General features: G+C 50.2%; 2 protein-coding genes across 6 annotated transcripts; one reads left to right on the top strand and one right to left on the bottom strand.

The window, feature by feature from the left end:
• The first annotated feature begins 1,247 nt into the window (after positions 1 to 1,247).
• On the top strand, positions 1,248 to 1,662 carry LOC136320183 (large ribosomal subunit protein eL39). The gene has a single exon (XM_066253352.1). It carries the CDS (start codon positions 1,295 to 1,297, stop codon positions 1,448 to 1,450), a length of 156 nt encoding a protein of 51 aa, XP_066109449.1. The 5' UTR covers positions 1,248 to 1,294; the 3' UTR covers positions 1,451 to 1,662.
• Positions 1,663 to 6,213: 4,551 nt separating this feature from the next.
• Positions 6,214 to 13,236, bottom strand: PLPPR2 (phospholipid phosphatase related 2). Of its 5 annotated transcripts, none has more exons than XM_066273836.1 (9): positions 13,195 to 13,236; positions 12,387 to 12,467; positions 11,306 to 11,419; positions 11,046 to 11,181; positions 9,774 to 10,045; positions 8,670 to 8,846; positions 8,001 to 8,123; positions 7,639 to 7,690; positions 6,214 to 7,523 (listed from the first exon to the last, which is right to left on the bottom strand). In XM_066273836.1, the coding sequence occupies exons 2-9, from the start codon at positions 12,450 to 12,452 to the stop codon at positions 7,180 to 7,182; spliced, it is 1,284 nt and encodes a 427-aa protein (XP_066129933.1). In that variant the 5' UTR covers positions 12,453 to 12,467; positions 13,195 to 13,236; the 3' UTR covers positions 6,214 to 7,179. The 5 variants fall into 5 exon arrangements, with proteins under 5 accessions (XP_066129933.1, XP_066129926.1, XP_066129918.1 ...); XM_066273829.1 differs by lacking the exon at positions 13,195 to 13,236 and adding an exon at positions 13,141 to 13,192; XM_066273848.1 differs by lacking the exon at positions 13,195 to 13,236 and adding an exon at positions 13,141 to 13,192 and having other exon boundaries at positions 7,368 to 7,523; positions 8,017 to 8,123.
• Positions 13,237 to 13,575: the final 339 nt, after the last annotated feature.

Here is a 13,575-nt window from a genome sequence, read left to right as displayed (position 1 = left end):
CTCTCCTTGATTGAGTCCGCTTAGGGAAGCAGCACAAATACCGTACTACATATTGTATTATTGGCAGCTAATTAGACAGATCTAAGCAGTGAGAGTTGGAGGGAACGGACCCTCCCCAATAAGTGACACACTACTAAGGTCTCCTAGACTCAGTTTGCTCACCTGCAAAATGGAGCTCGATATTGCAGAGAATATTGAGATGGGCATGTGTCTATGTGCGTTTCTTCTGTCACGCAATGACAGTTGAGAAGCGAAGAGATGGAGGAGCTGTATACTTATCTCTCTCGGGGTTTGAGTGTTGGCACAAGTGTCTGTTGAGGGCTGCTGGCTCAGGGACATTTGTGTGCAAACATCAGAAGCTGTCTCTGAGCCCTGGTTGGATAGTTCAGTTGATTGGAGTGTACTCCCGATATGCTAAGGTTGCAGGTTTGATCCCCAGTCAGGGCACATACAAGTGTCAACCAATAAATGCATAAGTAAGTGGAACAACAAATTGATGTTTCTCTCTCTCTCAAATCAATATATATATATATATATATATATATATTTTTTTTTTTTTTTTTTTTACAGAGTCAGAGAGAGGGATAGACAGGGACAAACAGACAGGAACGGAGAGAGATGAGAAGCATCAATCATTAGTTTCTTTGTTGCGACACCTTAGTTGTCCATTGATTGCTTTCTCATATGTGCCTTGACTGTGGGGCTACAGCAGACCGGGTAACCCCTTGCTCGAGCCAGCGACCTTGGGTTCAAGCTGGTGAGCTTTTTTTTTGCTCAAACCAGATGAGCCCTCGCTCAAGCTGGTGACCTTGGGGTCTCGAACCTCGGTCTTCCGCATCCCAGTCCGACGCTCTATCCACTGCGCCACCGCCTAGTCAGGCAATAAATTTTTTTTTTTTTAATTTAAAAAGAAGCTGTCTCTGAGGGTCTGTGAGGAGTTTTAACTGGCTCCCTCACTGGCCTAGGGGCTCCTTGAGTCCCGCCAGGGATAAGGGACAGGGGAGGGTGGGAGTCAGCACCACAGAACAAAGAATGGGCAAGGAGAAACAAAGAAATAGGAGCTGGGAGACTGAAACCATTTTTACTTTGTTTACTCAGTAACTCCAGCGACCTGAACAGTGACTAACTAGCTCACCTCATGTCAGTGATTTATTTAACGAGGATACATGGTGGGGCAAAAGTAGGTTTACAGTTGTTTATATGAAAAATAATACAATAATAAATAATAATACAAGAATAAACTTTCGCTTTTTCTCTCCGCCATCGTGGTGCGTGCGGTTGTTTCTTCCTCGCCATGTCTTCTCACAAGACTTTCAGGATCAAGAGGTTCCTGGCCAAAAAACAAAAGCAGAATCGGCCCATTCCCCAATGGATTCGGATGAAAACTGGTAATAAAATCAGGTACAACTCTAAGAGGAGGCACTGGAGGAGAACCAAACTGGGTCTGTAAGGAACCACACATGAGATGACTCACATTTATGCTGTGTTCACGTTGCCTACACCTCATAAATCACTGGAAAGAGCACTGCTGTCGGACAGTTGGCTATTTTAATTGGGAGATTGTTGGGGAAATGAGTTTTCTCTATGATAATTTTTTTTTTTTGCAATAGGATCTGGATCAGTAATAAATGTGAGACCTTTTTAAAAAAAAAAAAGAATAAACTTTCATGTACTCACAGCTGTAAACCTACTTTTGCCCCACCCTGTATCCTTGTTAAATAAATGAATGAAGAAGGTAGAATTGGTGAGAAAGTGGGAGAGAAGTAGGAACAAGTGATCAAGAGATGGCAGGCTGGGCCTCTTCACCAAGACTTTGCCCGGGAGCTGCTACTCACTGGCCCTGTTGCCCTGGCAACTCTGTCGCCTGGTAACTTCAAAGTAGTGCCGTTGCCAGGAGACCCAGGGGCAGGGTGGAACTGAGATTATTTCCTGGGCTTTCTCTCTCCCTCTGGGACCAGAACACAGCTCCACGACATCCCCAATACACCCACTCTCACAGCTTGGTATCCCACACCCCTACACACACACACACACACACACACACACACACACACACACACACACACTCCATGGCATCTCCACATATATTCTGCTTCCAGAATCCACATCACCCTGATGCTCACATCCTATTCTGACACAAAGCATCTTATTCACACACTCTCCTACCTTCACACCCCACATCCTTCCCTTGCACACATACCAGAACACACTGATACAATCATACCATTGCCACCACACACAGAGACACTTTTCCTTTCAGCTGATATTCTGGCAGCTCTTTACACACACACACACACACACATTTTCTTCTATTTTATGTTCCTGCAGCTTTTTCTATGCACACAGAAGTGAGGTACACTGTTATATCACTTGGTCAAAGGCACCACCTCAGCCTCCCCCAACAGATACACAACCCATGATTCACCTCAGTTTGTAACACTCCAAATGCACAAGCACCCAGAAGTATCACAGAGTTACATACATGGAAGCATGCTAAATACAGTCTCACCTCAGGTCTTTGCATTTGCTCTTCCCCTGCCTAGAGCACCCAGCTTCCAGATATCCCTGTGACTTGTTTTTCTACTCCATTCTCTGCTCAAATATGACTTGGTCAGAGAGGTTTTCCCTGACATCTGTGTAAGATGAACATGCTCCATTCTTTAACTGCTTATCTGTCTTTATCTTCAAATACCTTATAACTTTTGATGTTATGTATTTATTTTATTGCCTCTTTCCCCACTAGAATGTTCTCCAAGGTAGGGTCTTACTTTTGTTCACTGTTGGCTCCCCAGCTCCTAGATGAGCACCTGGTACACAATAGATGCTCATAAATGTAGGCTAGTGAGTACATTGGCAGAGATGCAGAAGTTTGGCATATATCTCATGCAAACAGTACTTCTTTCTTTCACTTCTCAGAGTCCTGTCTTCATGTCCTGACAGAAGGACACTGAAGATAGAGGAGCTCCTTGGAGGAGGGAGGATTGATGGGTGGGGAGTGGGGAATTGGATGGCTCAGGGACAGTCTGTGCTTCTCCCTCACTTATCAGCATCCTCAAGTTAACTTATTTAACAAATATTTATTGAGCACTTCTTGTATGCCAAGCCCTCTTTTGGGCACTTGGAATTCAGCAGTGAATATATGACAAAGTCTCTGAGCTGACATCCCTCATGAGGGAGAAGATAATGACCATTAATCATAATGAGGAATTTAAATAGTCTATGAGCAGATGTTAAATGCATGCAAAAAAAATGTTTGCACAGGGAAAGAAAATGGGGAGAACCAATTGTTTGACATATATAATTATATATGTATATATATACATATATATATAATTTTGAATAGCGTGGTAGGGGAAGACCTCAATGAGAAGTTGACAGCTGAGAAAAGGCTTGAAGGGGGTGATGGAGTGAATCATGCAGATATGTGGGGAAGACATTCCAGGTGGAGGCACCTGCAACTGCAAAGAAAGACCCTAATGCATTGGGAGAACTTTGGCTATTAAAAAAAGTTATTGATTGATTTTAGAGAGAGAGGAAGGGATATAGAAAGCAAGACCAAAACACCCTTTTTTCCCTATATGTGCCCTGACCAGAGATTGAACCCCAAACTTTGCATATTAGAACAATGCGCTATCTGGCCAGGGCAGAACTTTGGCTTTTACACAAAGTGCCGTGGGGATCGACAGGAGGGTTTGAACAGAGGAGGGTCATGGTCTGATTTACATTCTAAAGCGGAGCTCCATTTTGGTTGAGCTGAGTTTGAGATGCTGTGAGACCCACGAGGTTACGTCAGGAAAGCTTTTGAATAAGCAAGTACATCTTAGTCTGGATTCTCTATCCAAGGTTACCCATCCTAGTATGGGGATGTAGGCAAGGCCCGGTCTACTATCATTACTCTCTCTAGCAGGCCCAGATAATTCTTTTGTCCTGCAACTCCTATTTAACCCTTTCCTGTCTCGTGCTTAACTTCAGGACCAAGGACAGCGCCAACAGGATTGTCTGAGGTGCTGTCCACCGTGCTGAACTTTTGTTTCCTTCCTAGCCCACGTGGAGGCAGCTGTAAGACAGGAGGGACCACAGGAGAGACCACAGGAGGGTCTCAGGGGTGGGAGCCCAGGAAACAAGAGCCCTGGTCAATGAAGCAGGGGCTTCAGGAATCTGTCTCTCCTCTGCCCTAGGGTCTCATCTCATTCCCTATGGTCCACAGCCAGGCTCACCAACTCCTTCTCCCTCCATTCCAGCCATTCTCCACGCTGTTCCCTGAACATAGCAGGCATACTCTCATCTCAGGGCCTTCGTGCTTGCTCTTCCGTCTGCCTGAAATGCTCCTTCTGCCACCCCTGGTATTTTTTTTTTTATACAGAGGCAGAGATAGACAGGGACAGACAGACAGGAACGGAGAGAGATGAGAAGCATCAATCATCAGTTTCTCATTGCGCGTTGCGACTTCTTAGTTGTTCATTGATTGCTTTCTCACATGTGCCTTGACCGTGGGCCTTCAGCAGACCGAGTAACCCCTTGCTCGAGCCAGCGACCTTGGGTCCAAGCTGGTGAGCTCTTTGCTCAAGCCAGATGAGCCCACGCTCAAGCTGGCGACCTCGGGGTCTCGAACCTGGGTCCTTCCGCATCCCAGTCCGACGCTCTATCCACTTTAACAGCTCCCTTTCTCCTCTCCTTCACACCTCATCTTCAGTATTATCTCCTCAGAAAGAAATTCCCTGACCACTCACTTTAAATTGCAAACTATGTCTCTCTCCCAGTTGTCTCATTGTCTTCTTTCTCTAGCTTGAGTTTTCTCCTTATCACTTATCAATATAACATATCAGAGATCCCAATTCCTGACCCAAATCTGTGATCCTAGAGTTTGGAATTCGGAATTCTTCAGACTTTCAAAAGTTCCTAAGGTGCAAATACTATGTGTTGTATAGTGGTGTCTGGGAAATATCTCAAAATTAAACACCTTCTTTTCAATGAAACATAAGAATATTCACATCAAGTTAAATAAAAGCTACAATAACCTCATGTCAGTTCAGGACAGAATTTTGTCAGAAAAGAGTTATGAAAAAGTTTTTTGTTTTCATACCTTTTTGAAATTTGGGGTTGCCGTGACCGGAGCGGGGAAGTGAAGACCTGAGTGGGGGCAATGGATGATTAAGGGAAACAGAGACATAGAGTTTGGGCCAGGGAGACATTGTGCTCTGATGGAGACACAATGACTCCAAGCCTGTTTTCAGGCTGGCAATCTCTTGGGGCTTTGAACCTGGGTCCTTTGTTATCCCAGTCCAACACTCTATCCATTATGTCACCGCTGACTCTGCTTTTGGCATCAATGCCACGAACAGCTTTCAAGTTGTTTCAGTGACCTTGCCTTGCCAGGTCACTCAAGGTTGAGTAAGGCCCTTCCTCTGCTCTCAGCTGCACGTAGGCTGGATGCATTCAGACGCAATGGCTCTCTACAGAGGTTGTCGTTCTGTATATAGCTTGTGTATCTTGTTTACTGTTTGTCTCTTATGTAATAGAATGTGAGCTCCATTAGGACAGAACTTCATATCTGTTAACTACACAGCACCTAGCATACAGTAGGTGCTCCCTAGTGTTTGTTGAATGAATGAATGAATGTAGTCTTACTTTTTCTGGCCCCTGGATGACTCCATGACCTGAATGACCTGTCTGAAGCACCTCAGAGCCATGGTAGAGTGTGTCTGTGGTTCCCTGCCTCTCCTAGTCTCCCTGGTCTCTGCTAGATCCTCAGCACAACCTCATAGTCAGAACCCCTGCTTTCACCCCTGCATCCAGGGGTTGGCTTTGAGGTTCCTACTGCCCTCAGTACCCCCCCTAACTATCAGGACCATCAGAGTCTCCTCATCCTAGTCCCTGTGCCCTCAACAACCTGACCATGGTAAAAGATAGGGCAGCTGCCTGGGGAAGAGTCATGTGAGGACCCTCACTGTGGGCTTGTTGCCTTACATATGACTTGTGGGTTTGCATTTCAAAATGAAGAAACAAGGGTACAGAGAGGTTAATTAACTTTTCTGAGGCCAAGAAATGCTGAGCCAATATTTAAACCTAAGTTGCTGCCCAGCCCCACACTGCCTTTCCACACTCGCCCTCAGATACATTGTAACAGTACACCCACACCCAGCCTCACCAACACCTAGACCCACAAAGTCCTCAGCACTCCAACACCCAGGGAAGGAAGGCATGAGGCCAAACTTCTGTTACAAACAGGTCTTTATTAAAGATGAGGAGGGGGCAGGAAAGGGAGTGTGTCTCCTCTGCCCACTGCCTTTAGTTGCCCCTGGGGATGGGGAGCCCTCTGTTCCACCCATACCCCCCATGATGGCACATCTGCATGAGGCTGGGGCATGGGGGCAGTTTGAAGAACAGGAGTGGGTTCCAAGAAAATAAGTCCTTTCCCACAGCCCTAATAAATAACAGAAGGGTTTGTGGTGACCTTGGGGCACAGGCAAAGGGAGACAGCACCCTGAACCACAAAACCTCTAAACTGGACATGCCCTGCATAAGTAGGGAGTTAGGGACTGGGTGAGAGGGTTCACATGGTGGAGGAACTGAGAGGGGAAGGGGTTCCCCAAGGACTCTGCCATAGCAGAGCCTGACCTCACCCTCTGGCTAGATTCTGATCCTGAGGAGAGAAGACCCAATTACAAAAGATGACCCCATCTCTCTCCTCAATTTTGCACATATTTTAGACATGGGTGGTCCCCCATTGGCTGGAATCATACCCACCCACCCTAGAAATTCTGAAAACCAAGGACTCATTAGTTGTTCATTTAGCTGAACACTGGCTGGAGTTGCCCTCTTGCCTGAGGATTCTAAGAAGTGAAGAGTAGGCTCCCAGTGGCTGAAGTAAACTCCTTTTGGTTAGAATTCAAAGAACTAGAGGCTCCCATTGGCTAGGCAATGGCCAATGGGGTCAGGGTTTGGCCTTTAAATGGGCAATCCTAGAGGGCAAGGACCCACCTCCCAGTTATGCCCACTTGGATGTCCGAGAGGACAAGAGAGGCAGGGGGCTCCCCAAATGTCCTTCCAGCCATTCCCTGATGACCAGGCCTGGCTGGTTCGGGGACAGGGGGCTTTGGCACTCACATGGCGCACGCACACACATGCGTGGCAGGGAAGAAATGAGGACTGGGCAGATTCTGGGTGTGTGGTTGGGCCTCACAGCAGGTGGTCACGGCTAGCAAACAGGTAAGGGCTGAAATTGTCCCGGTGGAAGGGGGAAGGATAGAGTCCACTAAGGGTGTACAGGTCCCTTAGCAGGGGTGTGGGCAGCAGCAGCTTCCGGCCACATCCACCACCCCCGCCTGGACCCCCAGGCCCAGGAGAGGAGGGTGAAGGGCCTTGGCTGGGGGTTGGTGCTGGCAGGGGCAGGGGCAGCGGCAGGGGCGTTGGCTCAGATCTCAATCGAGGGCGGGGCACACGGGGTGACGAACACATGGCTGGAGCCCTGGAGGACACGCAGCTTGGGATCAGGTGGCCACGGCGGGCGCAGTTCTGCGGCTCTGGGAGTCAGAGGTCAAAGAATTAGAAAGCACGGAGGAGGTGAGGCCTCTGTGGCAGTAACTGCCATCTGGAGGTTCCCCCATTTACCACCTCCCCCGTTCCCTCAACACTCACTGGATGGGGTGAGCCGTGCCGGTGTCGAATGCGGCCTGTAGGCCTCAGGTTCCTGAGACAAAGAGGCAGAGGGATGGGGCTAGCCATCTCTTGCCCACAACACGAGGGGCTCATTGGGCAGACAGCCCAATGGAAACAACAACCAGATTCTCAGGATAACCATGTCCCCTTGGCAGGGAGAGAGGAGGCAAACCCTTCTATTCTGTGGGACTGTCCCCCCAAGTCTTATGTCCAGAGATATGTCATCTCCCCACATCCTCATGGCCCTGAGAGTCCCCCACCTCTTGCCTGACTACCTGCCTTTTTGGTCCTCCTCCACCCACCACCCTCTCCAGCCGGGAGCAGTCCCCGGCCCCCCTTACCTGGGCCACACTTAACTTTTCGAGGGGGCTGTCCACGGTGGGGGCTTGGCTCAGGCCCTCCCAAGGGGAGAGCCTTCGGCCGGAGGATGGCCGGCTCTGGAAGTTGTGCACAACACAGGTGACCTAGACCAGAGGAGAAAGGCATGTTGAGGCTAATAAGGTAAGAGTGTGGTAAATACCATTCCCATTTTTCAGATAAGGAAAGAGGCTCAGGTTTCAAAGACAGCTAACGTTTTGATGGTGCTTACTATATTCTTTCCACTTTACTAAAAGGTAGCTACTATTATTATTTATTCCACAGGACTGGGACCAGGAAGAGCCAAGTAAGACTAAGTTGTGCAAGGGCAGGATCTGATCCTGCCTTTATTGAATTTTTTGACATTTTTGCATTAATTTTGATTTTTTTTAAAGTTTCAGTAAAATATTATTTGAGTTATTGAGTGCTTTAGTACCCCCTTAAAATCTGCACTCAAATAAAGTACCTCATTCACATCTCCCAGATCCAGGTCCTGTTATCCCATTTCACAGATGAATATCCAGGCCGGGTAAGGTTAAAGATTTGTCCAAGGTCACAAAATCCACACCCTTCAAAATCATGCAGTCTTCCCTCTAGGGTCAGGGAGCTGATAGAGGGTGTCTCATACCAGAATGGATGCAAAGGGGACTCACCAGAAAGGTGGCAATGGCCGCTCCGGTCAGGAAGCCAGCCAGCACATCCGACCAGTGGTTGCGGTACTCTGCCACGCGGACCACACCCACCAGGAAGGCGGGGCACAACAGGGCCAGGCAGAGTGAGGGTTTGACCAGGCGGGAGCCCTTCACGCGGAACACTAGTGTCACGTACATCTGCAGGAGCCAGACTAGTCAGGGGACACAGGGGTCGCAATGACCGAACCCAAGTAGCCACTGCATTCGGGACTAGGGAGCATGGCAAAAATCCCTAGGATCGGCATTGGGGTTGAAGATGTGGTCAGGGGCTCCAGGGAACAGAGCCAGGGGACAGGAGTTCAGGGGATGAAGTCACGGACTGTCAGTGTGCCCTTGCTGCGATAGGGGCATGGTCAGATCACCAGAGAGCAGTGGAGCTCTGCGTGGGATCTCCCAGGGACTAGTCACAGACAGGGAAAGGCCTTTGCTGGGCTAGGGCGTGGCTACAGATCCAGAGGGTGGAGACAGGGCCCAACACTGGGTCCAGCAGCTCCATAAGATGAAATCCCAACTGGAGGGACCACTAACTGAAATAGAAGCAGACACTCAAACTCCAGAAAAAGGAGTCAAAGCAGCATGGGGTGTAACCAGGGGAAAGCAAAGGAGAGTCAGGAAGTCTTAGCAGAGACCAGTCATGGGCATAGCCAAGATAATGAAGGGTGAGGACAAAGCGGGTGGGTGGTTGAGGACTCCAGGAGGCAAGGGCTCCAGGAAAGCCCGCCTACCCAGTCACCCAGCCAATATCCAGGGCCTGTAACATCCTGGGGACGTGGCTAGGCTCCAGAATCCGTGTCCTTATTTTACAGGAAGGAGCCAACAGCCTTCCATTGCGCGTGGCATTACTGGGTTGGGAGGCTGTGCCAGACATCAAAAGGCGCAGTGAAAAACAGTGCAATAGACAGACTCGGGGGTGTGACCAGGGTCCGCTGTGTAGACTCCACCTCACAGGCAGACTAACAGCACTGGGGGGTGGCATGACCAGGGTTGAAATTGGAGGCTCTAGGCCTAGGTGGCCTCCTGCCCACTGGCCGCCCACCATTGCTGTGCTCCCACTTTGGGGCTCACCGCCGTGTAGGTAACCGCATAGGCGCAAAGGGCAGCGTCCTTGCAGGGGAAGGCGCGGCGCGCTGCGGCCACCAGGCTGGGGCTGCCAGCGCAGGCACCCTGATCGGTGACAAAGCGGTCGGGCCCTGGCCGGTCTGGTGAGGGCGGCAGGCAGCCCAGAGCTGTGTAGTTGGGACGGCACACAGACAGGAAGTGCGGTGTGGGGTTGCCAGTCACCACCTGCCCTGCGTTGGCGAAGATGGTCGTGGTGAAGAGGCCGAAGGAGTAGACCCCTGGGTATGGGGTAGGAAAGGGGGTTCATGTTGGGGGCCCTGCTGCCACAGTAGCTTACCTTCTGTGAGCTCCCTTATGACTCATCTGGGCCCTGTCTCCTTGTTCCTGTGACCACCATTAAAGCACCTGGGCTTCCCCTTAATGTTGTACCCCATTGTAGCTGGGCCATCATGATGGCACTCTGAGCCTCTCGCCTCTGTCCCTCTGAGATTATTACTATGTCAGAAGTGAGTCCTCCCCTGGAACCCTATTATACCTGGGCTAGGACCCCTCAACAACATTGCATTACATCAGTATTAGATCCATGCTTGGGACCTCCTAGGATCACCCTGATAGCATTTCTGGGCCTCTTTTTTTTTTAATTATTATTCACTTTAGAGAGGCAGGGGGAGAGAGAAAGAGACAGAAGGAGGGGGGAGCACTTCCATATGTGCCTTGACAGTGCAAGCCCAGGGTTTCAAACTGGCGACCTCAGCATTCCAGGTCAATGCTTTATCCACTGCACCACCACAGGTTGGGCTCTGGGCGTCTTTATACCTGGCCCAGACTTGCTATTACTGTGTTGCTCATTTCTCCTCTGGATCACCAATAAGACAGAGCTGGAAGGCCAACCCTCTGCCACAGGGACCACCATTATGGATGACCTGTGCCCCCTCCCCTAGCACATGGCCACCTATTGTGGCTGGGAGTACATTTAAAGCACAGTCAAGGTCTCATCTCCGTGAGACCCATGGTGTTTAGCCTGCACCTGTGTCCCCCTTTTCTGACTGAGATCCTCCTTGTGGCAATTTGGGGCCCTCCCCTTACAAGTTGCCATGGTTGACTTAGGCCCCATCCATGTCCCTAAGACCTCCATCATGGTTGACTTGAGCCCAAGTCCCTTTTTGCCCCTGAAGATACCATCATAACAATTCTAGGTCCTTTTCCCCCTGTAATCCTGATTATGGCTGAGCCTGGCCTTATCCCTTTGTAGGACTGAACCCTGGCCCTGTTACTTACCCAGGAAGCGAACCAGCCTCCTTAGCGGAGGACTGAAGCGGCAGCAGGCTCCAGACACGATGGTACTTTCCCCAATGACTGGGATGGCCGAGGGTGGTGCAGGGAAAAAGGCACGTGCCAACTCCCCCAGCAAGATCTGTGGGCAAGACCAAAACAAGGTCTTCCTGGCCTTCAAACCCAGCTCTCTGCCCACCTCCCCCTAACCCTCCAGCATCCTGGAAGGTCCTCCCACAATCTACCAAGGCTACACCCAGTCTCACCGTGAGGGTGGGCCCAGCGGTGACCAGAGCATAGATAAGCGCAGGAGGTGCTCGACTGGCAGCCTCAGGCCCCGGGTAGGGCTTGGCGTAAGTACTGTCGTAACAAAAGAAGCCCTGGGTATGCACAGGGAAGGTGTCCGTGAACTCCAGACGATAAGCGAGTAGGACCACCACGCCCAGCAGCACTGACTGCCACCCAGCCAGGGTAGAAAGAGAGATGGAGAGAAAGAAGGGAGAAGGTCAGGCCCAAGCTGGGGGAAGAAGAGAGAGAGACACATAAAGACATGGAGACAGAGAGAAGGCAAAGAGAGATAGTGATCAAGACTGGGGGAGATAAAATGACTGAAAGGGACAAAGAAGTGAGGAATGGGACTAGAGAAATGTCAGGGTCTAGGAGGCACAAAGTAAAGAAAAGAGACAGAGATGGAAACAGAAAGAAAGAGAAAAGACAGAAAATGAAGAGGAGAGGAGAGAAAAGAGAGTAGGAGAAAGAGAAAAGGCAAAGAAAAGAGAAGGGACTAGAATGGTAGAATAGAGAGAGAAGGAAAGAAGAAATGGGATTGAGGAGAGTGAGGACACAGCTAGATATGGCCAGAAAGATACAGAGATGGTGGGTGGTAGAGTGGCAGATGACCAGGGAAAGAATACTAGCAGGACTAGCAGCTACCACACTGTGGGCAGGTGTCATTGTCATACTAAATGTCTTCTGTGAATGAATACCTTTTACCTTCTAAATACGCCCATTTGACAGAAGAGGAAACTAAAGTTCGGGGAGTATGTGAAATGCCCAGTCTCAAAGTAAGGATGGGAAGAATGAGACTGGAACCCTGGAAGTACCACTTCTGAGTCCAAGCTCATAACCACATCTCAAGAAAAGGGAACAGTGCTCTCACGCCACTCAGAGACAGGGAGTGAGAGATCAGGGAGAGGGAAGGCAGGAATGGAACCAGGGAGATGGATAAACCAGTCCAGAAAGGGACCTGGCCAGAATGAAGGGGACTGAGGTTGGGCAGAGAGGGGACAGGAAGGCAAGTACACCCCCTCCCTACTGAGGGTCTAAAGGAGATATTGGGCTCCTCACCTCCACGAAGACAAAGCAGGGAATAATGGAGAAACTCCTCTTCAGCTGAGGTCTCCCTCCCGCCATGGTGAAGGCCTTGGCCTGCGGAGGTGGGGAGGGCATGGGGTGGCCAGGGTGGGGCCTAGTGGTAGGCTCAGGTCACTGGCCCTAGTGGAGTCCTCTGGCCACATCTCTGCATATCCAAGTTTTGGCCCTGCCCCTGCCCTTTGAAGACACTAGCCTCCCCTGACACAACCCCCTTAGCTCAGCCTGTTGGTGTGGGGGACCCCAAAGATTCTCTAGTGGTCTTCACCCCCTATAAAATAGGAGATTCTGACCCATACCTTTTAGGAGGGATTCTCCTCCTTATCAAGGCCTTTAGAAGAGAATTCTCCAGCTTAATGGGGACACCTCCCACATGGAGAAGGATCCATTAGAAGGGTCCTCATCCCCACCAGTTTTAGGGGACCCTGTTCTCTTTCCCCACATGCTTTACAGGGATTTCATACTCCATGTCTTCTACCTCTACCAGGCTCCTCCCCTGAGCCTCTTCTTCTATGGCCCACAGTGGCCTTTCTCCTGACCCTATGGTTTGTGGCTAATAGCCAGGCCCTCCTTCCCTCCCAGGTGCCTCTCCCTCTCTACCTTCTTCCAGCCCATTTGCCTCCCTGAATCACTAGGGGGCTCTCTGCTCACCACCTGTTGCCCCATACCCCCAGCACTGAAAAGCTAGCAGTCACACCTGCTTGACACCAGTGTCCCAGCCCAGCCTCACCTGTGAAGGAGCCCTATGGCTTCCTACAGGTGGCTGCCAAGCCCACGGACTCACAGCCACTCCTGACAGCCAGCAGGACAGTGATGGTCACCCCCATTGCACAGATGAGGAAACTTAGGCGCAGGTAGGTGAGGGTAGGCACTCTGGGTCCAGTGCTCCATCCACGAGGCTTGCTCTTCAGTATAACATGTGGGGTAAATGCTGCTAGAGGTCCCAGCTGTCTACCTGGCCACAGCCTCCTCACCCTCCCAGAGACACAATCACCCATGCTGGTACCCGCAGAGTACACAACTCAGCCACAGCCTCCACCCCCCCCCCCATTATGGGCCAGCATTCATCCATCTCACCAACATGGACCAAGTGCCTGCTGTGTTCCATCAGTGTGCTGGGTGCCAGCCTTGTGGTGAACAAGGCAGGCCCACTCATTCAGACAGG

The sequence above is a fragment of the Saccopteryx bilineata genome, chromosome 1 (assembly GCF_036850765.1).
Source record: "Saccopteryx bilineata isolate mSacBil1 chromosome 1, mSacBil1_pri_phased_curated, whole genome shotgun sequence".
NCBI lineage: Eukaryota > Metazoa > Chordata > Mammalia > Chiroptera > Emballonuridae > Saccopteryx > Saccopteryx bilineata.
The sequence above is the reverse complement of the archived record's forward strand: the minus strand, read 5'-3'. Positions and strand labels throughout refer to the sequence as shown.

Coding starts and splice junctions, on each gene's coding strand:
- PLPPR2 (XM_066273821.1), bottom strand. CDS start 12,452: ATGGCGGGAGGGAGACCTCAGCTGAAGAGGAGTTTCTCCATTATTCCC. Junction 8,847..9,773: donor ATGCGGTTACCTACACGGCG/GTGAGCCCCAAA, acceptor TGGCTCCTGCAG/ATGTACGTGACACTAGTGTT. Junction 7,691..8,000: donor AAAAGTTAAGTGTGGCCCAG/GTAAGGGGGGCC, acceptor TCTTTGTCTCAG/GAACCTGAGGCCTACAGGCC.
- LOC136320183 (XM_066253352.1), top strand. CDS start 1,295: ATGTCTTCTCACAAGACTTTCAGGATCAAGAGGTTCCTGGCCAAAAAA.